This window comes from Larus michahellis, chromosome 21 (genome assembly GCF_964199755.1).
Source record: "Larus michahellis chromosome 21, bLarMic1.1, whole genome shotgun sequence".
NCBI classification, from domain to species: domain Eukaryota; kingdom Metazoa; phylum Chordata; class Aves; order Charadriiformes; family Laridae; genus Larus; species Larus michahellis.
The window spans coordinates 1,619,857-1,640,970 of NC_133916.1; the positions used below are offsets into that span (position 1 = coordinate 1,619,857).

The 21,114-nt window shown below is 59.0% G+C and overlaps 1 protein-coding gene across 2 annotated transcripts in view; it reads left to right on the forward strand.

The window, feature by feature from the left end:
* Nucleotides 1–21,114, forward strand: part of PPFIA4 (PTPRF interacting protein alpha 4) — a 64,243-nt gene that overhangs the window by 20,795 nt on the left and 22,334 nt on the right. For both annotated transcript variants that reach the window (XM_074563970.1, XM_074563971.1), the window contains exons 2-10: nt 7,252–8,044; nt 16,179–16,280; nt 16,407–16,571; nt 17,191–17,265; nt 18,698–18,793; nt 19,237–19,458; nt 19,908–20,054; nt 20,179–20,317; nt 20,945–21,024. In XM_074563970.1, the coding sequence (XP_074420071.1) occupies nt 7,808–8,044; nt 16,179–16,280; nt 16,407–16,571; nt 17,191–17,265; nt 18,698–18,793; nt 19,237–19,458; nt 19,908–20,054; nt 20,179–20,317; nt 20,945–21,024 (1,263 nt within the window). In that variant the 5' untranslated portion in view covers nt 7,252–7,807. The remainder of the gene's footprint in view (nt 1–7,251; nt 8,045–16,178; nt 16,281–16,406; nt 16,572–17,190; nt 17,266–18,697; nt 18,794–19,236; nt 19,459–19,907; nt 20,055–20,178; nt 20,318–20,944; nt 21,025–21,114) is intronic.

A 21,114-nucleotide genomic window follows, 5' to 3' on the forward strand; every position in this document is an offset into this window, starting at 1 on the left:
GGCAGGAGGTTTGCGGGTTGGTGTGTCTTTACCCCGGCAGTCCCTTCCCGTGCCAGATTCCTCCTTGCAATAAACTGAGATTACGCCTTCCTCTGGGGTCGGTTGAGGACGCGTAGCCCATTTTGGAAACAGGGAAACTGAGTCAGGAACCATAACATGACCAATACAACACTCCAAGGGGTGACACGGTCCGGTAAATTGGTGTACGTGACCGAGTTCAGGTGCCAACCCCTGCTAGGGGTGTTCACCGTCCTCTGCACTGTGCACCCCGTGTCTGCGCCGGAGGACCCGGCAGAGATTTCGGCTCATCGTCTGACGAGCTTTTTGTTGCAGAACAATTGTGTTTCTGCACAATGGCGAGGAGCAGGTGGCTTTCTGAAAATACCCACTGGAAGTTGTGTGTAATGCCTCCCCTCCCACTGGGAACTATAAATATCAGTTGAATACTAACACTTACTTCTCCCTGCAAAGAAACAGCCAGATCTGGACATTTTTTCTCCCGGTTTCTCCTCTGGCTTAGCGGCTTGGAGTGAGCAAGGGCTCAGGATGGGACCTGCTCTTTGGTTTTGGAGCAAGCCTGTGGGGCAGAAGCGTGCCCCTTAAGGTAAGATATTGGGAGCAGCTGTCTTTTGTTGCCTGCAATCTCCTCTCTCCCCATACTTTAGGGGCACCCATTGCTTCCCTGAGACCTCTGAGACAGGTCCAAAACCTGGAGATGCTGCCCAAACGTCCTGTCTTGCCAGGGTTCCATCTCCAGCAAGGGACAAGTTGGGAATTGTCCCCTGGAGAGCGAAGGACACACTGCTGAAGGTGTGGGGACGCCGCGTGACTTCCTGGGCCTGGACGGGAGAGGAGGCACCGCTACATCTTTTTTCAGGTCTCGATCACATCCATAATGCAGATCTCCGCAGCGGTGACTCTCCCTCTGCGAATCCATCTCACCCTTGGGTATGTGGATCTAACCTTTTGCCGCTAAAAATTGGCACCTTCTTTCTAGCCAGAATGCCTCATTTCCCTTATTATCCCTGGGTGTCCTGGCCACGGGCTGTCCCTGGCATCAGCCAGGTACCATCTGCGCGGTACCCTGCCGTCGGCGGGGCTGCGTTAGGGAATGTGGAGGCACCGTCACCATATGGGCCCCATAGTAAATTGGATCTTCCTTGTCCTTCTCAGGGGACTGGAGGTCTCCAGAGGCCACAGTGCATCCCGGAGTAAATGGAAGGACTCAGGAGAGATGCTGGGATGAGGCTGTATCTGCTGATAGGTTTTCTTACTGAAATGCGGCTTTTTCCCTGTGGATCGCCCCCAGGATGGAGAAGCCAGGGGGCATGAGCTTGCAGACAGGGCTGCTCAGGTCCAGGCTTGTAAAAATAAGAAATCTGTGGATTTAGAATACAGAAAGGGTGTGTCACCGAGCATGGGGATGGGATGAGGAAAGGAAGGGTGAGGAGGGACCCTCGGGGTCTGTGGGGCTGTAGAGAGGGATGTGAGAAGCTCCTGGCGCACGTGGAGCTCAGCTGGCCATCTCCGGTGCAGACAAGCCCCATCCGGACACGGTGACACGAGCAGCAGCTCTGCTGCGGTCTCAGGGCACAAACGCCTTGGGAGGTGAAATCTCAGCCCGTGGCCCACACAAGCGTGTGGCAAAGGCATCTCCGAGACTTGCCGCGGGTGAAGATTTCCATTCCTAGGCTCTGCAGTTTCCACTGTTGGGTCAGGGCGCTTCAGCATCCTCTTTGTCTTGTGCACAGGAATAATCTTTCATTTTCTCAGCCGCTAATTATCATGTCTCCCACCGAGGGTAAAACGGAAAGCGGGCTCTGTGGGTCGGTGGAGACGTTGATGATGTTCCTGCTCTGCCATCCGCACGCCATGCCACGGCTCGGTGGGTCAGGACTGACCTTCCCTGGGGCACACCAGGGGGGATCCGTGTTCCTAGATCTCCAGAGTGGTGTCCAGCTTCGATGAGGGTGGGAAGGACTTACACTGGCTCCATCTGCCTGAACGGTGACTGGGACAAGCTTGCTGGAAATGTCGGGATACAGCAGTCGTGCGGCCTGTCCGTGTAATCACGTTTAGTGCAGCATCACAAGGAAAAGGTGAAAAAAGAAGTCCTGCAAGGAGAAACCAACAGCAAAAAGGCGTCGCCCTCCTCCTTCCTCCCAAGCCTGGCGGGGACGAGGTGAGCGCAGGACGCTGGGACGCCGTCCTCAGCTGGTTCAGCGGAGGGGAAGCCATCCCGGCGCCGCTGAGCTGCAAGCAACAGCCGCTGGTGTGGGCTCTGCCGCCCTGCCTGCGCCGCTCTTTGGAGGCCAGGTTGGGCAGCTGACGAGGATTTTCGAGGAGCGGAAAAGATCAAACTGACGTTTTTATGGGATGATCAATCTCTGCGAGCTTGTTGCCTCCGAGGTGCGCGTTAAACCCTCTTTGCCAGCTGCCTGCTGGGGTGATGATCTTGCTGACAGAGCCGTGGAGGTTTCTTTCTTTCTCTTGTCAGGGCTGAGATGAGAGCGAAGCTGTTCGGAGAAAAAACACACGCCTGTCTCTGCCTCGGCGCCCAGGCTGGTTTGCATGTGGATAAATGCTGGGTGTGCTTCTCGGCCTGGTGGAAAAGGGAAAGCCAGGGTGCTCCCTGGGACTGAGCATCCCGCAGGCAGCGTGGCTTGCTACGGAGCCGTGCCGAGCAAATAATCAGCTCAAGGGCAAAAAAAACCCAAAAAACAAAACCCCTCTGCTCCACGTCTGGGCACCGTCATTGCAAAGCGGCCTCTCCAAGCAGGCAGCGCGTGACTCTGCTGTTTTCCATCCCAAATTGTGGGGAAAGCATCGTTTTGAGGGGGGGGCCGGGGCGGGGGGGGGGGGAAGGGATAGTAAAGCAGGCACGTTTTCACTGGCAACAAACCTGCTCCCAGCGAGTCTGTGCCTGGCAGCCCCGCGGGACTAAAAATACCCAGCAAAGGGCTAGAGCTGCGCAGTGTCTGTTTTCTCAGCTCGCCAGCTGTCTCCTCGCATCCTCACTCCTCTACCCAATGATTATCCCATCAGTTAAGGCCCTCTAAACCCAGGCAGCAGCATTTACATAGTTTTACCAGATACAGTTGAAAGGTTGAGATTCACGGGCAGCGTTTTGCTGCTAATTGGGAGCAAGCTCAGACCCCGCCGACATCCAGTGCCTTCAATCTGCCCTCGCTGCTGCTAAAGCCGCCAGCAAAGCGTGCGATGCATTCGGGCTGTCATCCACCCTGACATCCCCAGGGTCCTTAAAAGCGACCGCTTGGGCATGTGGGTCTGCGCGAGAAACGCTGAGCTTCGTTATGCGGGGACGGCGTCTTGTGTACGCGACCGCCAGCTGGGCTCCCGGGGGAAGAGCTGCGTGGGAATGGGTGATTTTCTGCTGGTTTTGGAGAAGGGAGAGAATCCCGAGGTTTGAGGTGGTGCAGAAATGAGGGGATGCTGGTGCCGAGGGGAGCTGGACGTAGGCGGGAGCTTCCTGCACGTGTCCCTGCACCCGTGCGCGTCCCTACTCGTGTGCACGTCCCTGCATGCATGGACGTCGCTGCATGTGTGCAGGTCCCTGCGTGTCCGCACACCCCTGCACGCTCACCCTGCCCGTTGCTTGCCGAACACACTTCCCGCTCCAAAATGCTTGCAGACAGCAGGTATCAAACCCAGTCCAGTCCTGGCTTCCTCACTTGGCATCACCAATAAAACCTTTGCAGCCGCCCTGATGCCGGGTGATGGTCCTTCCCATTAACTGGGCGACTCCTGGGGGTTGTGCTTTTGCTGTTGCTCTGGTTTCGCAGCACAAGCTGCAGTGTTTGAATCCAGAAATAATTGCTCCCATGTCCACGGGGTAGGAGAGTTACCCAGTGGTTGTTGGCGGGACAGCTCTGCGACATGGACGCTAGAGGCAGCTCAGTGTCTGTCCATAGCGATTATGGATGTGGATGGTGCTTCTGCTGTGCAGGGAATGTTTTCCACCCTTGGGGTCCTACGCGGTTTCAGCCAGGAGATGGGGACACGTGGCTGAATTGTCTCCAGAGCCATGCTCGGAGGTGGCAGAGCATCAGCCTGGATTTACCTGCCAGGGACCTGCTGGCAGAGGGACCCTCACGGTGCAGCAGCGTCATGGGGAGTGTGGAAAGCCCTGAAAGCACTGGGCTGGCCGCCCACCAGCTTCCTGGGGGCTTAAGGCCAGGACAAAGCGGGCTTTGGCTGCTCTTTCTGGTGGTTTGGAAGTATCACCCCTGCTTGTGGTGCTTCTCCAGCTGCAGAGCATTGTAGCAGCTCTCCTTGCCTTATGCCACAGCACGTATCCTCCATGCTACCCACGCCTGGTAGCCCGGGGTGCAAGGGGAGAACGTGACCACCCTCCAGTGAAGATGTTCCCCAAGCCCTGGTCATGGAGGAGCTTTGGGTCACTGGGAGAAAAGCGTTGCCTGTCACGGGAGGACAGTTCTATGCTGTATCACGCCTCTGCTGAGCACGCTCAGGAGGGCAGAGCACAGATGCTTTTGGGGACTAGCAAGATGGGATGAGTCTGTCCTGGACCAGCATCGGTGCCGTGCAAGGTCCCCATAATCCTGTTATCACCCTCCCCAGGCTGAGGTGTCCAGGCTGGGCTTATCACCCCCAGCCTCCCTTCCCAAGGGCGGCGGATGTAACAGGATATAAGTGTGTAACAGGAGCAGGTTGCAGGGAAGCGAAGTAGCTCATGGGCTTACGCAAACCCCCCCAACCACCCGTCCGTGGGGGAAGCAAAAAGAAAAGCAGCCCTTGGGTGATGCGTGGAGTAAATCTGTGCCGACTCCTGCACTGTGTGGGTCCAGCCCCTTGGATTACCTCCATGTGGTGTGGGGAGACGCCACGGCCCCACTGGGACCAGCGTCTGCAGCATCTCCTCATGGTAAGCGAGTCTCTCCTTTGCAGCTGGGATAAATTTCCATCCCATCATCGCTCCCGTCAGATTTATGTCTTGGCTATTCCCTGCAGCATTTCCCCTCCCTGAGTGCCTGCAGGGCTCTTCCCTCGGTGCCTTGATTGATATCTCTTAAATCACCTGCTAATTCGTTCAGTTCCTCACCAGCAGTGGAGGTGGGGATGTGGCCACGCAGCTGATTTTGCCATTCACGTCCTGCTCTGCCGGGGCGGGGGGGGGGGGGCCGTCTGGGTTTGCGCGGCGCGGACGGGCTTTCTCCACGCTTACCCCATGAGCAGGGGCACAGCAGTGAGATGGGGCATGAAAGCCGCTTTGGTCGGGTTTTGCACCCAAATTAACAGGGCTTTGCCGTGGGGTAAGGCTGATTTCTGCTCCTCTTGGCCCCCAGTCTCCCTAGAGCCTGGGTCGTCTGCCCTCCAGGAGGGCTGGCAGCATGGCCGTGCTCCTGTGTGGATACTGCTGGGGCTGCTAATTAGTGGAAGGAGGATCGGAAAACGTTACACCTGCTTAATTACAGGGATGGGACTCATGTCTGACTCAACCCAAGGAGAGCAGGGGGCTGGAGTGGTCCATCGCTCTGTGCCTTTTCCTCCACCAGCCTCCTTTTTGCAGGGATGCTGCAGGGACGGGATGTCGGTCACAGTTATCCCTTATCCACGTCCTAACAGCCAGAAAGGAGCGCGAACAAGCCTCAAAGGTTCAGGATAGCGTTATACGCCCGTAAGAGGTTTTATCCCGCTTGAGGAACGCGACTTAAATCTGTAAAGGGGGAGGAGGTGGGACAGACACCTGCGGGACGCCCCGTCCCATGTCCCTGGCGTGCGGGAGCCGGCTTTCAGCGTAATGCGCTGGATGCACAGGGAGGACCTGGTGGTTTTGCCAGAGCTTCTCTATTTTTAGAGGGTTTTTTGTGTCAAACTTCCCATCAGCTGATGAGCCAATGTCATCCCAAGAACGGAGCTACGGTTCCCCCGGCCCCGGCAGCGTGTGTGTCTGCGCATCTGGGTGCGCACAAAAGTGTCTCTTTACGCAGGCCGCCTTTGAACGGGGGAGAAGAGCCCCGCTGTGACGCCGAGCTGTTTGAGACACGAGCTTTTATTCCAGTCTGAAGGGCCAGAACAGGCTGATCTGGCCCATGGCTGCGTGCCAGGTCCTTTTTGTCCGTGTGTCCGTTGGTTTGAAGGGTGGGTGATAGGAGGATGCTCAGACCTAAGCCTCGAGCGTTATCTGTCGTAAAGACTTAAAAACTTACGGGGGACTGCCCCATCACCGGTGTTAGACCAGCAGCCCTTGTCCCAGGTTTGCCGCGTCGTGTTTTGCTGCTTGGCTCCAGAATTGCCCCCGGTTTATCCCCTTGCAGACAAAGCCTGGTAAAGGTGGTGATAAGCGGTGGGCAAGTCCCCAGGGTGGCTGGGGTGACAGCAGCACACCAACCCTGGCTGCTGGGGACCCTCATCCAGCTGTAGCGGGCTGAAGCTCACCCAAAGGGCTGCGTCAGGAGAAATCCTCCTTTGGCACCTTGCTTGCGGCCAGGAGGGGAGACATCCCAGCCTCTCGTCCTGGTGGTTTTGGGCTGTGGAAATGGAGGTGGGGCTGGAGGTACCGGCATCACCCCTGGGGTCAAGTCCCTGGGTCCACCCATGTTTTAATCCAGCCTAAATCCAGGCTGCTGCCCGCATTGGCAGCTCTGCCTCTGCTCTCCTGCCTCTCTTCCCTGGCACCAGCAGACAACAGTTCTTGTGCTCGGGGAATAATTCAGGAATGCTGCTGCCTCCATCCCCTGGGTAGAGGTTTCACCGATGGAGGATGCGTTCGGTTAACACTGAACGGACAGTCCCACTGCGACTGTTCCTGTTGACACCACAGGGAGGGGGGGGGTGACCGTTAATCTCGTCGTTCAACTCATTTGTTGCTGTGACTTTGGGCCAGGTTTGGGCCAAACTCTGCTTTGAGCCTGATTTTCTGCAAACAGAGAGTTTCTGCAGCTGGAGGACACTTGAGCCATGGGGTCCCTCGGCAGCCAAGGCGCTCCACGGAGGGGACAGGATCCTGACCCGGGATGTGTGACTGCCAAAAACTATTGCAGGGATTTTGGTCCCGGGATGCTGTTCGCTGCAGCTTGGTGCCGTACTGGGTGCAGTGTAGTGACCGCATGGGTGCAGGGTGGTACGACTTGACACAGCCCGTTCCTGTGGGTGCTGAGCCTGTTGCAGCCTTCCAGGGTTTTGATGGGGGGCAAAGGGTGCTGGGCAGGTGCCCTGGGCAGTTTGGACGCAGCAGGAGGGATCTGATCTCTCTCCCATCTCCTGTAGGTCACCACTGTGATGCCAAACGGAGACACGTTCCCGGAGCAGCGGTGACCATCTCATCCAGCCTTGGAGAGGACAGCCCACCGCCACCAGACTCCTTCTCAGCATGCCCGGGCAGCCCAAATATCCCCTGGATCCTCCCTCTACTGCTGCCAGCTTGGGCTCCCTGTCAGGACAAGTCCTCAAGGGTCGCTTTGTCCCCCTCTGAACATCCCCATGGCTCGTTGATGCTCCGGCCCCTCTGAAAGGCATCAGAGAGGTGACACAAGGGACCCTGGCAGTGACAAGCAGCCGACTGGGGGGGGTTAAGACTGCAAGGGCCTTGTTAATGCTAAGACATCCCTCCATCCCCACCGGAGCGATGCCAGCTTCTGTTTAGCACCCAAGAAGAAGAGATGGGGATCCCTCCACCTTCACCACCCAATCGCCCCTTCCAGCGCTGGCTCCCCTGACCTGCAGGAGCCCGTAGCAATGTGATCGGGGTCCTGCAGCTCGACAGCACCTACCACCCCACCCACCGGGCGCCTCCAGGACCCTTGCCTGCCTGTCGCACCCCGCCATGATGTGCGAGGTGATGCCCACCATTAGCGAGGGGGACCCTCTGGGTCCCCCGCAGGGCTCCGAGGCGGATGCCGACTTCGAGCAGCTGATGGTGAACATGCTGGATGAGAGGGACAAGCTGCTGGACACCCTGCGGGAGACCCGCGAGACGCTCTCCGTCACCCAGAGCCGCTTGCAAGAGACCCTCCGGGAGCGTGACCAGCTCCAGAGGCAGCTCAACTCGGCCCTCCCACAGGTAAGGATCTGGCCCTGGGATCAGCAGGAGCCTTCGTCGAGACATACAAGGGTGATCAGCCACTTGGATGTGATTTTTAGCTCATGCCTTTAGGACGACCAGCTTGGTGTGATAGCGGTGATGCTGCGGGGTGTGCTGCACCTCATACTCGTGGTAGAACCTGTAGGTTCTCTGAGGCCAAGCCACAAACAGCTGGAACATCTCCCCTTCTCCTCTCTACCCCTCGTTGATCTGCGAGGGGCTGGAGCATCAACGAGCCGTCGGGATGTTCAGAGGTGGTCTGTGAGTGGGGAGGTGTGGGACTGTAATCGCCCCACTTGCACAGGGGAATGGGTGTGAAGAAGGGGCAAAACCTTCCTGAGGACACCCCAGGGCAATGGGGAGGCAGACGCAGGGTCTGTGCTCGCCTGTTGACACCGAAGGGTGCCTAGGGAGCAGACAACACATTTTGGGTAGCAGGTCTGACTTGCTGCCTCCAGCGTGCTCCTTGGGACGACAGGCAGTCCTTGGTTTCATGAGTCCCCACCGGTACTATCCCTGAAGGGGGACATTAACCATGTTCCTTCCCCAGTGCTGGAGGGAAGCCCCTGCTCCCTGCCCCTTCCCTTGCTGGGAGGGATCCTTTCCATCAGCCTCATCACCCGGTGGGGCAGTGGTGGGTGATGGGATTTTCTTTGTCTCGAGCTTCTTCCTGAGAGGGGAGGCCGGAGGCAGAGCTGGGCACAGAGCGGGGATCGGGATGTCGCAATGGGGCCATTTGTTCCCTGAGGCAGAGCAGCCAGACAGCGGGCGGGGGGCTGCCAGGGGTCTGTGCTGAGCAAGCAGCTCAGGGCACGGGGAAACCGGCGCTTGCCATGGCTCCGCTGGGGTTTCTGGCTCCGCTGAGAGCCTGGTGTTGCTCTGCTCCCGGCTCCTCCACCCGCAGGACCCGCTCCAGGTCCTCCAGAGACCTGGACTTGAGCTCGGCCTCTGCAAACAAAGGTGCTCAGGTCAGAAGAGGATGGGGTGGATCAGCGTTGCAGGGCTGCGCAGGGGGGAAATGAGCTGCCCACCTTCCCTGTGGGGTCTTGTGGGGCAGCACACAGTGTCCCAGGGCCCAGACTTGGGGGAAGCAGGATATGGGGGGGCTTTTGCACCACTCCTTTGTGGCCGCGGTGTGGGAAGAGCCAGCGAGAAGCCCAGCAGCCAGGGAAGCAGGAGGCTTCGAACGCTTGTGTCTGTGTTGACAGTGCCTTAGATCCTCCTGCCTTACCTGGGTGATGGGGTTCGGAGCCCCCCAGGGAGATGGGAAATAAGCAATGGAGCAAAAGTGGTGGCACAAGCCAGGACGGAGCTTGGGCTGGTGGCTGGCCGGCTTTTGGCATCCCTTCTCCGCTTCGAGTAGGGGAAAGCCGCGCAGGGGGAAGGCAGCAGCCCACGTCCCCACCCACGGTGCTGAGCACCCAACAGTGCTTCCCCAGGAGCGCCTGGGGTCCCCATGGATGAGCTGCTCTCTGCCCCTCGAGAGGCGCTGAGATGTGCCCAAGAGTTGGGTGCAGACAGGGCCACCACCACATCCCGTGTGCCGGGGGCTTGTGTCCCCTCTGCTCCCCGTGCCCCAGCCGGCGTGCGCCGGAGAGAGCAAGCCAGGTCACCCTGAGCGTGCGCTGCCCGCCCCGCTGCAGCCGCCTCGGATTAAGGGACCGCGCGGATTTAGTCTCCGCTCCTGCTCCAATAAAGGGTCTTCAGTGCCTGGGCACGGGCGGCGTGCAGACGCAGCAAACTGGGTCAGCGCGAAGGGACGCGGTGGCAGCGCCTGCACCCACGAGCCCGCTCGGGTGCCCCGCTCCAGCCAGGGCTGCCTCCGGCTCCCTGCACCGCGGCGAGGGATGTGATTAGGGTGGGCAGCAGATGGGGAATTTCCCTCAGCTCCCGCCGCCTCCCGCTGCCCTGCCTGTCCCTGTGCGGGCAGGGGGACTCTGTGCCCGGGCACGGCGGCCCCCGGTGCCCGCTCTGCCCCTCGCCCTCGGGGCTGCACCGGCCGCCCTCGTGGGAGATGAGGGCTCAGCATGAACGGGGGGAGCAAACCCAAAGGCGCTCACCTGCCCAATGGGATTAATCCCAGCATGTGCATGTACCAGGTAAGCGGGATGCGGCGGGTCTCTTCCCCGGGGTGCTGCGTGGGGGCTTTCCGTGGGCCTGTCCCATCCTCTTCCTCCTCCTCTCTGAGCCCTTTTGGCCAGGAGCTTATTGCAATGTGTCGGACCCCATTGGGACGGGATTCAAGCTGGATTGCTCGAAGAAACCCTTTTTTTGGGGCAGGCTTGGGCACCCACGAGGCTGACAGCCTGTCTCCAGTGCCAGCGAAGAGCCAAGCCCTGGCTGTGCGGAGGAGGTGCTGCCTGGGAGGATTGGGTGGATGGCGGCTGGGGAATGTGGCGCTTCCAGGGCACAGTGGCAGTTGGATGCTGCTGTGTCAGCGCGGGATCCAGAGTGCTGGCAGAGCCATCAATGGGGCAGGCAGGAGATGTGCTTGTCCCGGGGAAACCCCCGAATAGGGCAGGCGGAGATGGTCCGGGGATACTCCTGCCTGTAACCCCCATTCCTCCTTGCCCGTGCGGGGCTTGGTTGCCACGTGGCCAAGCCATTCCTCCCCCTAATCCATGGGGCATCCCTCAGCCCCCAAAAGGCAGAACTCTAGGGCGATTTCCCGTGGAGACTAAGCTGCCTTAATACTTCTTACATGATTTATTTATTCATGTGGGAGCCCTGAACGCAACTTAATCGGACTGAAAGCTCTCGGCTCCAATCCCTCTGCCCTCCCTGCCTGTGCAGGGGGCATGTGGCCGAGGACCAAGCCCTGACCAGGGTCCGGGTGCTCCCGGCACACCCCCGGGGCCCTGGCACGGGGTCCAGCTCCCTCCTGCCTGGCCACTCAGCCGGGCTCCCCCCTGCTCTTCTGGGTGTAGGTGCCACCCGGGGGTGCAACATGCAGGGCTCCAGGTGTATCCAGATGTGTTCCCGGAGCGGGGTCCTGTGTGGGATGGCACTTCTCCCCGCCCAGGCAGGGTTTGGCAGGTGTCCGTGTCCCCAGCTGTGTCAGGGGGAGAACAGGCTCCCAAATTTCTCAGGGGCTGCTGTGTTGAGGGCTACCGATGGCCATGGAAACCTCCTGCAGTTCTTCCTTCCAGCCCCGGCTCTGCTGCACCTTCGCTGCCTCTTTGGGCTGCTTGGGGCTACCTGGGCAGCTGAGAGCTGGCCTTTTTGGGGTGGGCAGACCCCTAAGACTCCTCGAGCTCCCTGGAGGTCCCCCAGGAGCTGGAGAGGGTCCTGACATCAAACGATCACCCAAATTCCTCCCATTTAACTTAAAAATATATCTAAAGCGTGGATGAAAATAGGGGCCCCAGCAGCTCCAAGCTGGCAGAAAACACCCACTGGATGAGACCTTTAAAATGTCTCAAGATTTTGGGGAGGGATGGAAGGACCTGGTGGCTCAGCATTGAACCCTTGGAACTGGCCACCCTCCCGCAAGACCAGGGTGCTGAGGTGTTGGATTCCTGCTTGCTCAGCTGCACGATGCTCCTCTCTGAGCAATCCTGGGTGGAAATACATGTCGTGACCGTGTTTTGAGAGGGGAGGACACCAGTTGGACACCAGTTCCCCATGGATGGTCCCCGCAGAGTCACGGTGCTGTGGCCGAGAGGTGCAGGACATGCCACCGCAGTGCTCGGTGCTGAGGGTGGGTGATGGTCGAACCTGCCCGGATTTAATCTTCGTAATCCCATGCTACGCACTGCTGGGGTTGTGTTTATCCCCTCAGCTCTGACTTAGGGCTTTCTCGTAATTCTGCTCTGGGGGCAGCAAGGAGAAACTGAGGTGATGGGTCTGCCAACTCCCGGCACGGACGGACAGAGGGAAGGGGCTCCATCCCTCGCGTACCGAGTTGGCAGCGCTGATTTCCCAGGGTGGGCATCCTTCCCACATCCCCCTCTCTCGCACGCCTGGCCCGTCAGGAGCAATCACTCCAATTAGGGGCTTTAAAATGCCATTAATCCCACAGCTGGAGCCAGTTTGTTCCCGAGGCTTGGAGCAGTATCTGTGCTCCTGCCGCAAATGGGGGAATTTTGCTCACTTTGGTGCGGTCTCGTTGCGTCCCTGTCTGTGCTGCGGACGGCACGGGCAAAGGCAGAAGATGGCTTTGGGCTGAGGACTTTTGCATTTCAGCTTTTTCATGCTATGAGCCTTCCCCTCCTTGAGCTTCCTAAACCTCTCCTTGCTTTTCCCAGCCGTCTCCATGTAGCTGGTTTCTGGCCTCCCTCCAGCACTTCCCTGTGCCTTCCCCGTTGATGCAGCCAAGGGGGAAGACCCCGAACCCCAGACATGCCTGGCACTGACAGAAGACTCGAGCCCTGGGCCACAAGGTGTGGTGCTTCGGGTCTCCCTCCATGCTCTGATGGTGAAAATAGAATCCATCCACTCACCCTGTTCCCTCCTGCCCCGGGGTTTGGGGCTGAGCCCAGCCGGTCGCGCGTTGGGTGGTTTGGTTTTAATCCAAATGAGCCACTTCCCAGGCTGCTGGGCTTCCCGCAGGGCTTCCCAGGGCCGTGCCTCGTCATCCGCCCTTTGATTGAAGATCAGGCACCTCTCCTTCACTTTCTAATCCGTTTATAGGTGTCCCTGCTTAGTTTGAGAGCTTATCGGAGCCGGGGGCAGACGCTCTGCGTCTCTTGGAAGACTCCTGGCCGTGGGCAGGGCAGAGGAAAATCACCCAGATCCTCTTTATCGTCACTTCGCTGGCACTTAGGGCAATGGCGTACCTGTGGATGGGGGTGAAAGCTGTGCTCCAGGGTGTGACACTGCAGCCGGGAGCTGGGGACAGCTTGTCCTCACGGTCCCCAAACTCCCCTGGTGCCCGCCAGTGGCCCGAAGCAAGGTGGCAGTGCTTGGGCAGACGTCTGGCACAGCTGGGGCTGATGGAAGTAGCTACAGGCGGGCGTTGGATTGATTTATTCCTATATTTTTATTCCCAAAGCATCAAAATCAGGCTTGCAAGTGCCCCCAGCCTTGTGTACTCAGCTAACCCCTGCTGCTGTCCCGTCTTGCTGCAGGGGTGTTGCTATTTTTGGTGGTAAATGCTCTTTTTTGCAGCCTTTTCCTAAGGAAGGACAGTTGTCGTGGTCTCTTCTGTTTGCCGTGGAATGCTCCAGGCCTGGCAGCCTCGCTGGGGTGCACAGCACAGGATCCCGTCAGCCATTCCCGGCGGGATGGAGGGCTCGGAGAGGAGCACCCCGATGGGATGGGGTCTGGCTGGAGCTTTGTGGTGTGCCCGGGAGCGGAGCCACCGCCGCCACGCTTTGACCCGCTGACCTGCGGATTGCGTCGGGGTGGGGGGGCTGCCTGTCTCCCTGCAGCGGATTTTCTCTCTCTATTAATCTCCTTGCCTTGCGGGATGAAAGCCTGATTGCGGGCGCAATCTGTACAGCTTGGCCAGCCAGGGCGGGCCGCGCAGGCAACACGGGGTGAGGAGGGCTGAGCCCTGGCATCCCTCTTCCCTTCCTGCCTCCGACGCCTTGTCCCATCCGTCCCACGCCACCCATAGCCCTGTTCACCCCAGCGGGGAGAGCATCTGCGCCCGCAGCCCCAGCTTCCCCTGCCAGCCATGGGGCAGAGCAAGAGGTTTTCACCCTTTGGAGATCTCGGGACTTTGGATCCACTGGGTCCCTGCCCTGGTGCTGGGAGAGTCCACAGCCAGTGTCACACACCGTCATAGCTTGGGCTTGGAAAGATGTTCCTGGGGCCATCACGGCTGTGAGAATGCTTTTGCTCCTTGTGCCTTGCTGCCTGTCTCCTGGCATATTGAGGGACTAGAAGAGTGACATATCCCTAAATCTGAAGCAGCCAGCGGCTCACGGGCCCCTAATCTGGCACCTCTCGCTGCCGCTCTCGCATGCTTTTTCCGCTCACTGGCATTCCCAGCCCTGGTATAATCCGTGGGGATGCTCATGAGCTGCTCGCTCCTGCGCGCAGCGCTTGCATAACCCAGCGGTGCGCACGCACGTGTGTGCGCTGCTGGGCTGTGCCGAGCCGTAATCCCCACAGCCGGGAGAGCACGGCTCCGGGAAAGGCTTGGCCGGCGCAGCCATATCCCAGGGAAGCTGCTCGGCGGTGGGGTTCACCGCGCTCCAGGGGGCTGTGGGATGGGCCGAGAGCAAGCGTGGGATGATGCCTGGGCATGGCAGGGGCTGGTGATGGAGGTGTGGGGGGCTGTGACTGATTTGGGGGACAACTGATGGGGACAGGGGTGACCCCGGGGCTGGAGCGGTCCCCGAGGAAGTGATGGGGACAGGGGTGACCCCGGGGCTGGAGCGGTCCCCGGGGAAGTGGTGGGGACAGGGGTGACCCCGGGGCTGGAGCGGTCCCCGGGGAAGTGATGGGGACAGGGATGATCCCGGGGCTGGAGCGGTCCCCGGGGAAGTGATGGGGACAGGGGTGACCCCGGGGCTGGAGCGGTCCCCGGGGAAGCGACGGGGACAGGGATGACCCCGGGGCTGGAGCGGTCCCCAGGGAAGTGATGGGGCAGGAATGGGGACTCAGGCCCTGGGGCGAGGATGTCGGGCGGCAGCAGGCCTGAGGCACGGCGATGGGCAGAAAAGCAGCTCTTTACAGGGACGATGACTGACTTTAATTGCTGCGGTGGCTCTTTGTCTTCTTCCACATTGCAGCACAAGCAGGTCCTGTCCTGCCGGGGGGTCTCAACACCACCAGCGTCACCACAGCCCCCACCAACCCCAGGCTAAAAACCACACCAGTGTGAGCAGTTTGGGGTGGGAGGGGAGAGGGAAGATCTAGTTGGGACAAACGGAGATTAAAAGGCTCTCGATTTCTTGGAGAAGCTGTTGCGAGAGGTTTCGTTTGAGCTGAGCAGAGCATTTGATTCAACCTAAGTGTCAACGTTTTGCTTCAGTTTGGAGGGTTTTTATTTATCTAACTTGAAAATTAAAGTGAAAGAGAATTTCAAGCTGTAAAACCGCTTTCAGCCCCCAGTCGAAATTGGGTTTGTTAATGCTCATTCAAATCCTTCTCAGCTTCTTCTGAAACCCTTTTCCTTTTTTCAGTTCTTCTTAACAACACTGTGAAACTGGTGTAAATTCATGAAGCGTTTCCGCATTTGCATTTTTCACCCCCCAAAATCCCAGCTGCAAAATGTCACTTAGTCCTGGCACCGCTTGGCGACGGGAAGAGCAACTGGGAGCAACAGGAGGGTGTTCCTGGGCTAATCCAGGTGCTGGGTTTTCATTTTTTAAGGGAAAATGAACTCTCCTGCATCCTGGGAACCTCACAGCAGATTTCCTTTCCCCTTCAACACAGTTATGGCTGTGATTGCTCGGTTTCTGAGGGGCCCATGATATCCCCAAGGACGTGCTGGCGTTGCAGCTCTGCGTTGGCATCGCTGCATGCACGGCTCTGCCTTGCTGGCCGTCGCCTCCCTGCAGGGACTGGTGACTGGAGCAAGGACTGGCGGCACCTGCCACGTCTGCTGCTGTGCCCCATCGCTCTCAGCTGGGATTCGGGGATTGGGGCTGCCCCATAAGAAGCTCGATGGGGCCCCACATGCTGGACCGGGGCAGATCTTGCTCTTCCCTTTGGAAGGAGATTTTGGATGATGCCAGGTCCTGAGGCCATGGCAGAGGCTGGCTTGGGGCCAGGGGACCCATCCTGGCCGGCTGTGGCTTTGCCGTGAGTTTTAGCCTGATGGGATGCTCCAAGGTGGGTGCTCTGCTGGGTTGCATCAAGGGGACAGTGGGGATGGGAGCATGCTGGTGGCCTTGACTGGGGTGCTCTAAATGCCATTGAGCACCTCTAGAGCTGTAGAACAGTTTCTCGTGTCATCGGACATCAAACCAAATGGATAAATATTGGGATGCTGTGTTCTCCCTTGTCCAAAGCACTTGGGGAATCCAGGAACAGATCACCTCCCAGCCTGGCTGTGCTTCTCAACCCATTTCTCAATGTTGCCCTTGGCGTCCCCGTTTCTCACTGGTGGGGTTTGGATGGGAAATCCTCTGTCTGGAGGTGCCGGCAGTGGGGCCGGGACGCTGGCTCCATCTCCATCCCGCTCTCCCTGCTCACCACCATGCCCTGATTTCTGCAGGAGTTTGCAACGCTGACGCGGGAGCTCAGCGCGTGCCGGGAGCAGCTCCTGGAGAGGGAAGAGGAGATCTCGGAGCTGAAAGCCGAGCGCAATAACACCCGGGTAAGCATAGAAAACCTGCTGCCTGGCTTTCAGTCCCCAGAAATGTGGGACACCGCAGGCTGCTGGGCCGATACCAGCATCGCCAGCCCCCAGGGTGGTGAGAACCTCATGCTTGCCCTCTTGCAGCTCTTGCTGGAGCACCTGGAGTGCCTAGTGTCGAGGCATGAGCGGTCCCTGAGGATGACCGTGGTCAAGCGTCAGGCCCAGTCACCGTCTGGGGTTTCCAGTGAGGTCGAGGTGCTCAAGGCGCTCAAGTCACTCTTTGAGCATCACAAGGCGCTAGATGAAAAGGTGAGACAGGCTGCTGGGACCTCTCTCCTGGCTCGCTCCATGAGCATCTCCTGCTCAGAGCTGACCTTCTCCCAACCCTCCTCCCTCCCGCTGGATGCCATTTGTTATTGTTAAGATGGGTGGTGACATGGGGTCCCTCAGGAGGAAGTTCTTGGGTATCCAAAAGCTGCAGCTCCCTTACTTTAGGAGCCAGTGGGGCTTCCGAGTGGATGCTGTGGGTTCAAGGCTGTCGGGAATGGGGATCTTTCTTCCTCGGGTCGCTCACGTGGTGATGGCGAGGGCTGGTATTTGGCACCCTGGTTCAGTCTTTGCATTACAGCTCCTATTGCTCCTCCTGATTCATTTACCTCGAGCAGCACCTTGCTCTGCTAAAAGACATCTTCAAGCTTCCCCAGCCATGGGTCTTCTGCAAGAATGAGTTTGGTCTGGGCTGTTCCTCTCCAGCATGCTTTTGCTCTCCCAGGGGTGTGCTGGAGCATCCCTGAGCCTGTGCCCTGGATGTGAATCCAGCTGAGCCTGGCTGCCAGCCAGCCAGGAGGGTCTGGAAGCTTGCCTAGATTTAGGGCGCCCTCGTCACGGATAAATAATGGCTTTTCCTGTTATCTTAACGTGACTGCAGGTCAGGGAACGCTTGCGAGCAGCTTTGGAGCGAGTGGCAACCTTGGAGGAGCAGCTCGTGGATGCCCATCGGCAGGTAAGGGGACGTTTGGTGGCCTCTCCCGGGCCCTTGTGGGGGCACCCGCTGGGCTGGGACTGCTCCATGTTAACATTTATGAATTCTTGTTGAATTTGCTGAAGTAAGTGGCATTTGGGCATTTTTAATGTAAGGCTTTTTTTCTAAAATCGCTACTTACATGAAGGCTTGCCTATATTTGAAGAAACACCTATGGAGCCCCTCTGCTGTGGGGACAGGCTGAGAGAGCTGGGGGGGTTCAGCCTGGAGAAGAGAAGGCTCCAGGGAGACCTTCCAGCCCCTTCCAGTCCCTCAAGGGGCTCCAGGAAAGCTGGGGAGGGACTCTGGAGCAGGGAGGGGAGCCATGGGACGAGGGGGAAGGGTTTTACACTGAAAGAGGGGAGGTTTAGATGAAATATCATGAAGAAATTCTTTGCTGTGAAGGTGGTGAGCCCCTGGCCCAGGTTGCCCAGAGAAGCTGTGGCTGCCCCATCCCTGGAGGGGTTCAAGGCCAGGTTGGACGGGGCTTGGAGCAACCTGGGCTGGTGGGAGGTGTCCCTGCCCAGGGCGGTTGGAACTGGATGATCTTTAAGTTCCGTTCTAACCCAAACCATTCCATGATTCTGTGATTGAACCTTGTAAATATTCTGAAAACTTTTGTCTCACAGGAAAGGTTTCCTCTGTTGTTTTGCTGTTTGGTGTTGCTTTTATTGACAAAAACAACCTGAACTTGAATCATTTAAGGGGGCTGAGAGTGACTTTGCTTGTTGGCGTTTCCCCTGCCTCAGCAGAGACCCAAACCTCGCTGCTCCGAGCACCCCATCTTGCGTCCCCCTTTTCTGTCCTTGCTCGTGCCCTGGCGTGGGGACTTCTCCATCCCCAACAATTAGCCCTGTTCATCTTGGAGATGGGGAACCACGCTTTCCTTCCTGAAGTTTGTGCCCAGCCGCCACTGCCAAAGGGAAAGAGCCATCCTTATAGCCTCTGCTTGGCCAAATTTTCCTCCTCTTTCCAGTTCCCAGGATGTATCTCGTGGTACTTCCCCAGGCTCTGCGGGGAGGCGGTGCCTGGCCTTCGGTTCACCTCGCAGGGGGCTTTCCCCGTCCTCCCCCGGCAGAGCAGGGTGCGATGTCAGTGTTTTTTCCCCAAGGGCTCACCTTACTGCCGGGGCTCCGGCTGCTTGCGTGCCTGTAGCAAGCACCACTGTGGCCATGCAAGACGTGGCTTCATCCTCCATCAGTGCTGAGCCTTCCCAGCACCTCTGCCTTCCCCTCTCTTCTTCACCCTGTCCCTCCTGTCCCCCCCAGCCGTAGGCACAGCCTGAATATGATGGTGGAGGAAGCCAGTGGGAAGCCGGTTCCAGACCGGGGTGCACCGAGGCTGGCCTCACCCGTGGCCTGACCAGCTGGTCGCATCTGCTTTCCCTCATTAATTAAGCCCTGTTGTCATGCAGGTGGCGGCTCTGCAGCAAGGCGCTGCGCGGGAGGCCCCGGCAGGTGAGCGGGATGAGAGGGAGCCCAAGGAGCCGGCACAGAAGCTTCCCTGGAAGGTGAGAGCCCCAGAAAGCCCTGCTCTGACCATGCTCACCGAGGCTATCGTTTCTCCAACCCCCTTGTCACTGGCTCCAGGGTGCTGAAAACCTTTTTTCCCTCTCCCCTGGGTCCAGCCCCTGGAAAATGCCCTTCCCGGTGGATACAGGCCATTTTGGAGTGGAGGGGAATTTGTGCTCCTGTTTGGATGCTCCTAGGGGCTCTGCTTCCCACAGATGCTCTGGGAAGACCTCGCCCATCCCTATTCCATCGTGCCTGTGAGAAGCCTCATCCCTGGCTAGCGGACACTGTTGATGGGGCATCCCAGAGCCCCACGTCCCCTCTCCCCACCACCTCACTGGGTCCCTGCAGGGCCATGTCCCCGCCGTAGCGTAGCTGTAGGTGGTGCCACCCGGTGCTTTGGGGCAGCCTGGCATCTGCCTCCCTCTCTGCTGCCTTGCAGCGTCTCTCCAACGGCTCCGTCCACCCGGACGATGAGGCAGGGCGGGTGGTGGAGCTGCAGGAGCTGCTGGAGAAGCAGAATTTCGAAGTGGTCCAGGCCAAGGAGCGCATCTCTGCGTTGGCTGCCAGCGTCGCCGAGCTGGAGGAGGATCTGGGCACCGCCAGGAAGGATCTGATCAAATCGGAGGAGATGAGCAGCAAGTACCAGAGGGATCTCCGAGAGGTTAGACACTGTCCCCTCACACTGCCAAGCCTGTTGCAGTTGCAGAGACATTCACAGCAGCTTCCACATGCTCTGGGCTGGGAAGGGATTGTAACCCCTGTTGTATGCAGGGTGAAGGCCAGTGTTCCCCAAAAGAGACCACTGCCTTTGGGAGAGAATCCCCAAGTCCACCAGCAGGACTTCCCTGAGGTTATAAGCACACACTGAGATACCCGGGTGTGCTGCCAGACCTGGGGCCGGGGGCTGTGTCCGCGCTAGAAGGTTTTTCTGTGATTGCCTGACTCTCCCTTTATTCCTCTCCCACTCGGCCCTCCCTCATTCCCGTGCAGGGTTTTCATTGCATGCTTGGACTTGGGGAGGGTGTCCCAGGCTTGCAGGAGCTGGGTGGCCCAGTTGTTCCCAAATTGGTGGTCCCAGATCGGGATGTGACAGCCCCATCGCTTCCCCAGGCCCTGGCTCAGAAAGAGGACATGGAGGAAAGGATCACCACATTGGAGAAACGCTACCTGGCAGCCCAGCGAGAAGCCACCTCCATCCATGACCTCAATGACAAGCTGGAAAGCGAGCTGGCCAACAAGGAGTCCCTGCACCGCCAGGTACCAAAGCTTGGACCCAAAAACTCCCCACCACCCCAGGGACCTGGGAAGGAGAAGCGGGTGCTGGGGATGGGACACGCAGGCAAGTCTTGGTGCCAGGCACCCATCCCGCCCTGTCCCACAGTGCGAGGAGAAAGCCCGGCACCTGCAGGAGCTGCTGGAGCTGGCGGAGCAGAAGTTGCAGCAGACGATGCGGAAGGCGGAGACGCTGCCCGAGGTGGAAGCGGAGCTGGCCCAGCGCATCGCCGCCCTCACCAAGGCAAGTGTGCGGGGCACCTGGGGACAGCCGGGACAGGAGAGAGCCCAGAAACCAGAGGAAGAGGCAGGTCCGGGTGCCCCCCTGCAGCGACGAAGCCCCTGGCAGCCCAAGGCACCCTGCTCTCAATCCCAGCCTCTGAGCTTTGCTGTCCTCTGCCTGCCCGTGGCTGCAGGGACAAAGCGCGGGTTTTAAAGCTCCTGATGTGTCCTGCACACGCGGGGTTTTCTCCCTTCGCTCAGCTCCTTTCTCCAAGGCAGAGATGGCCCTGTCGATCTGAGTGCCCTTCAGCTTGTGCTGGGATCACTCTGGGATTAGGAGGAAGAGGAAGGACCCCAGGATGGATCTGGGAGGGTTCAGGCCTGGAGTGAGGAGTGGATATGGTCAGCCCTGCCCTTCCCGGGCGCTGGAACGGGTGCCAGGTCCCTCACAGAGCACCTCCATCTCCCATCACCTTGGTAGCAGGGCTGTTTTGGGCTCACAGCACGCAGTGAACCGTGGCGGGGATGCAGGTTCAGGGGGAGAGAGCGCTGCATCCCGGGAAAGGATGCAGGAGTGGAGGGAGGAGTGCAGGAGGACCCGCATGGTTTTGGGGAGCATCATCCGAGAGGGCTGCTCTGCTTTTCCCAGGCAGAAGAGAGGCACGGGAGCATCGAGGAGCACCTCCGGCAGCTGGAGAGCCAGCTAGAGGAGAAGAACCAGGAGCTGGCAAGGGTAAGTTCTGCTCAGCCTGGACCGGGGCGTCCTTGCGGGTCCTGATCCTGCTCTGCCTTGCCATGGTGGCTGGGTACCTGGGCACTCCAG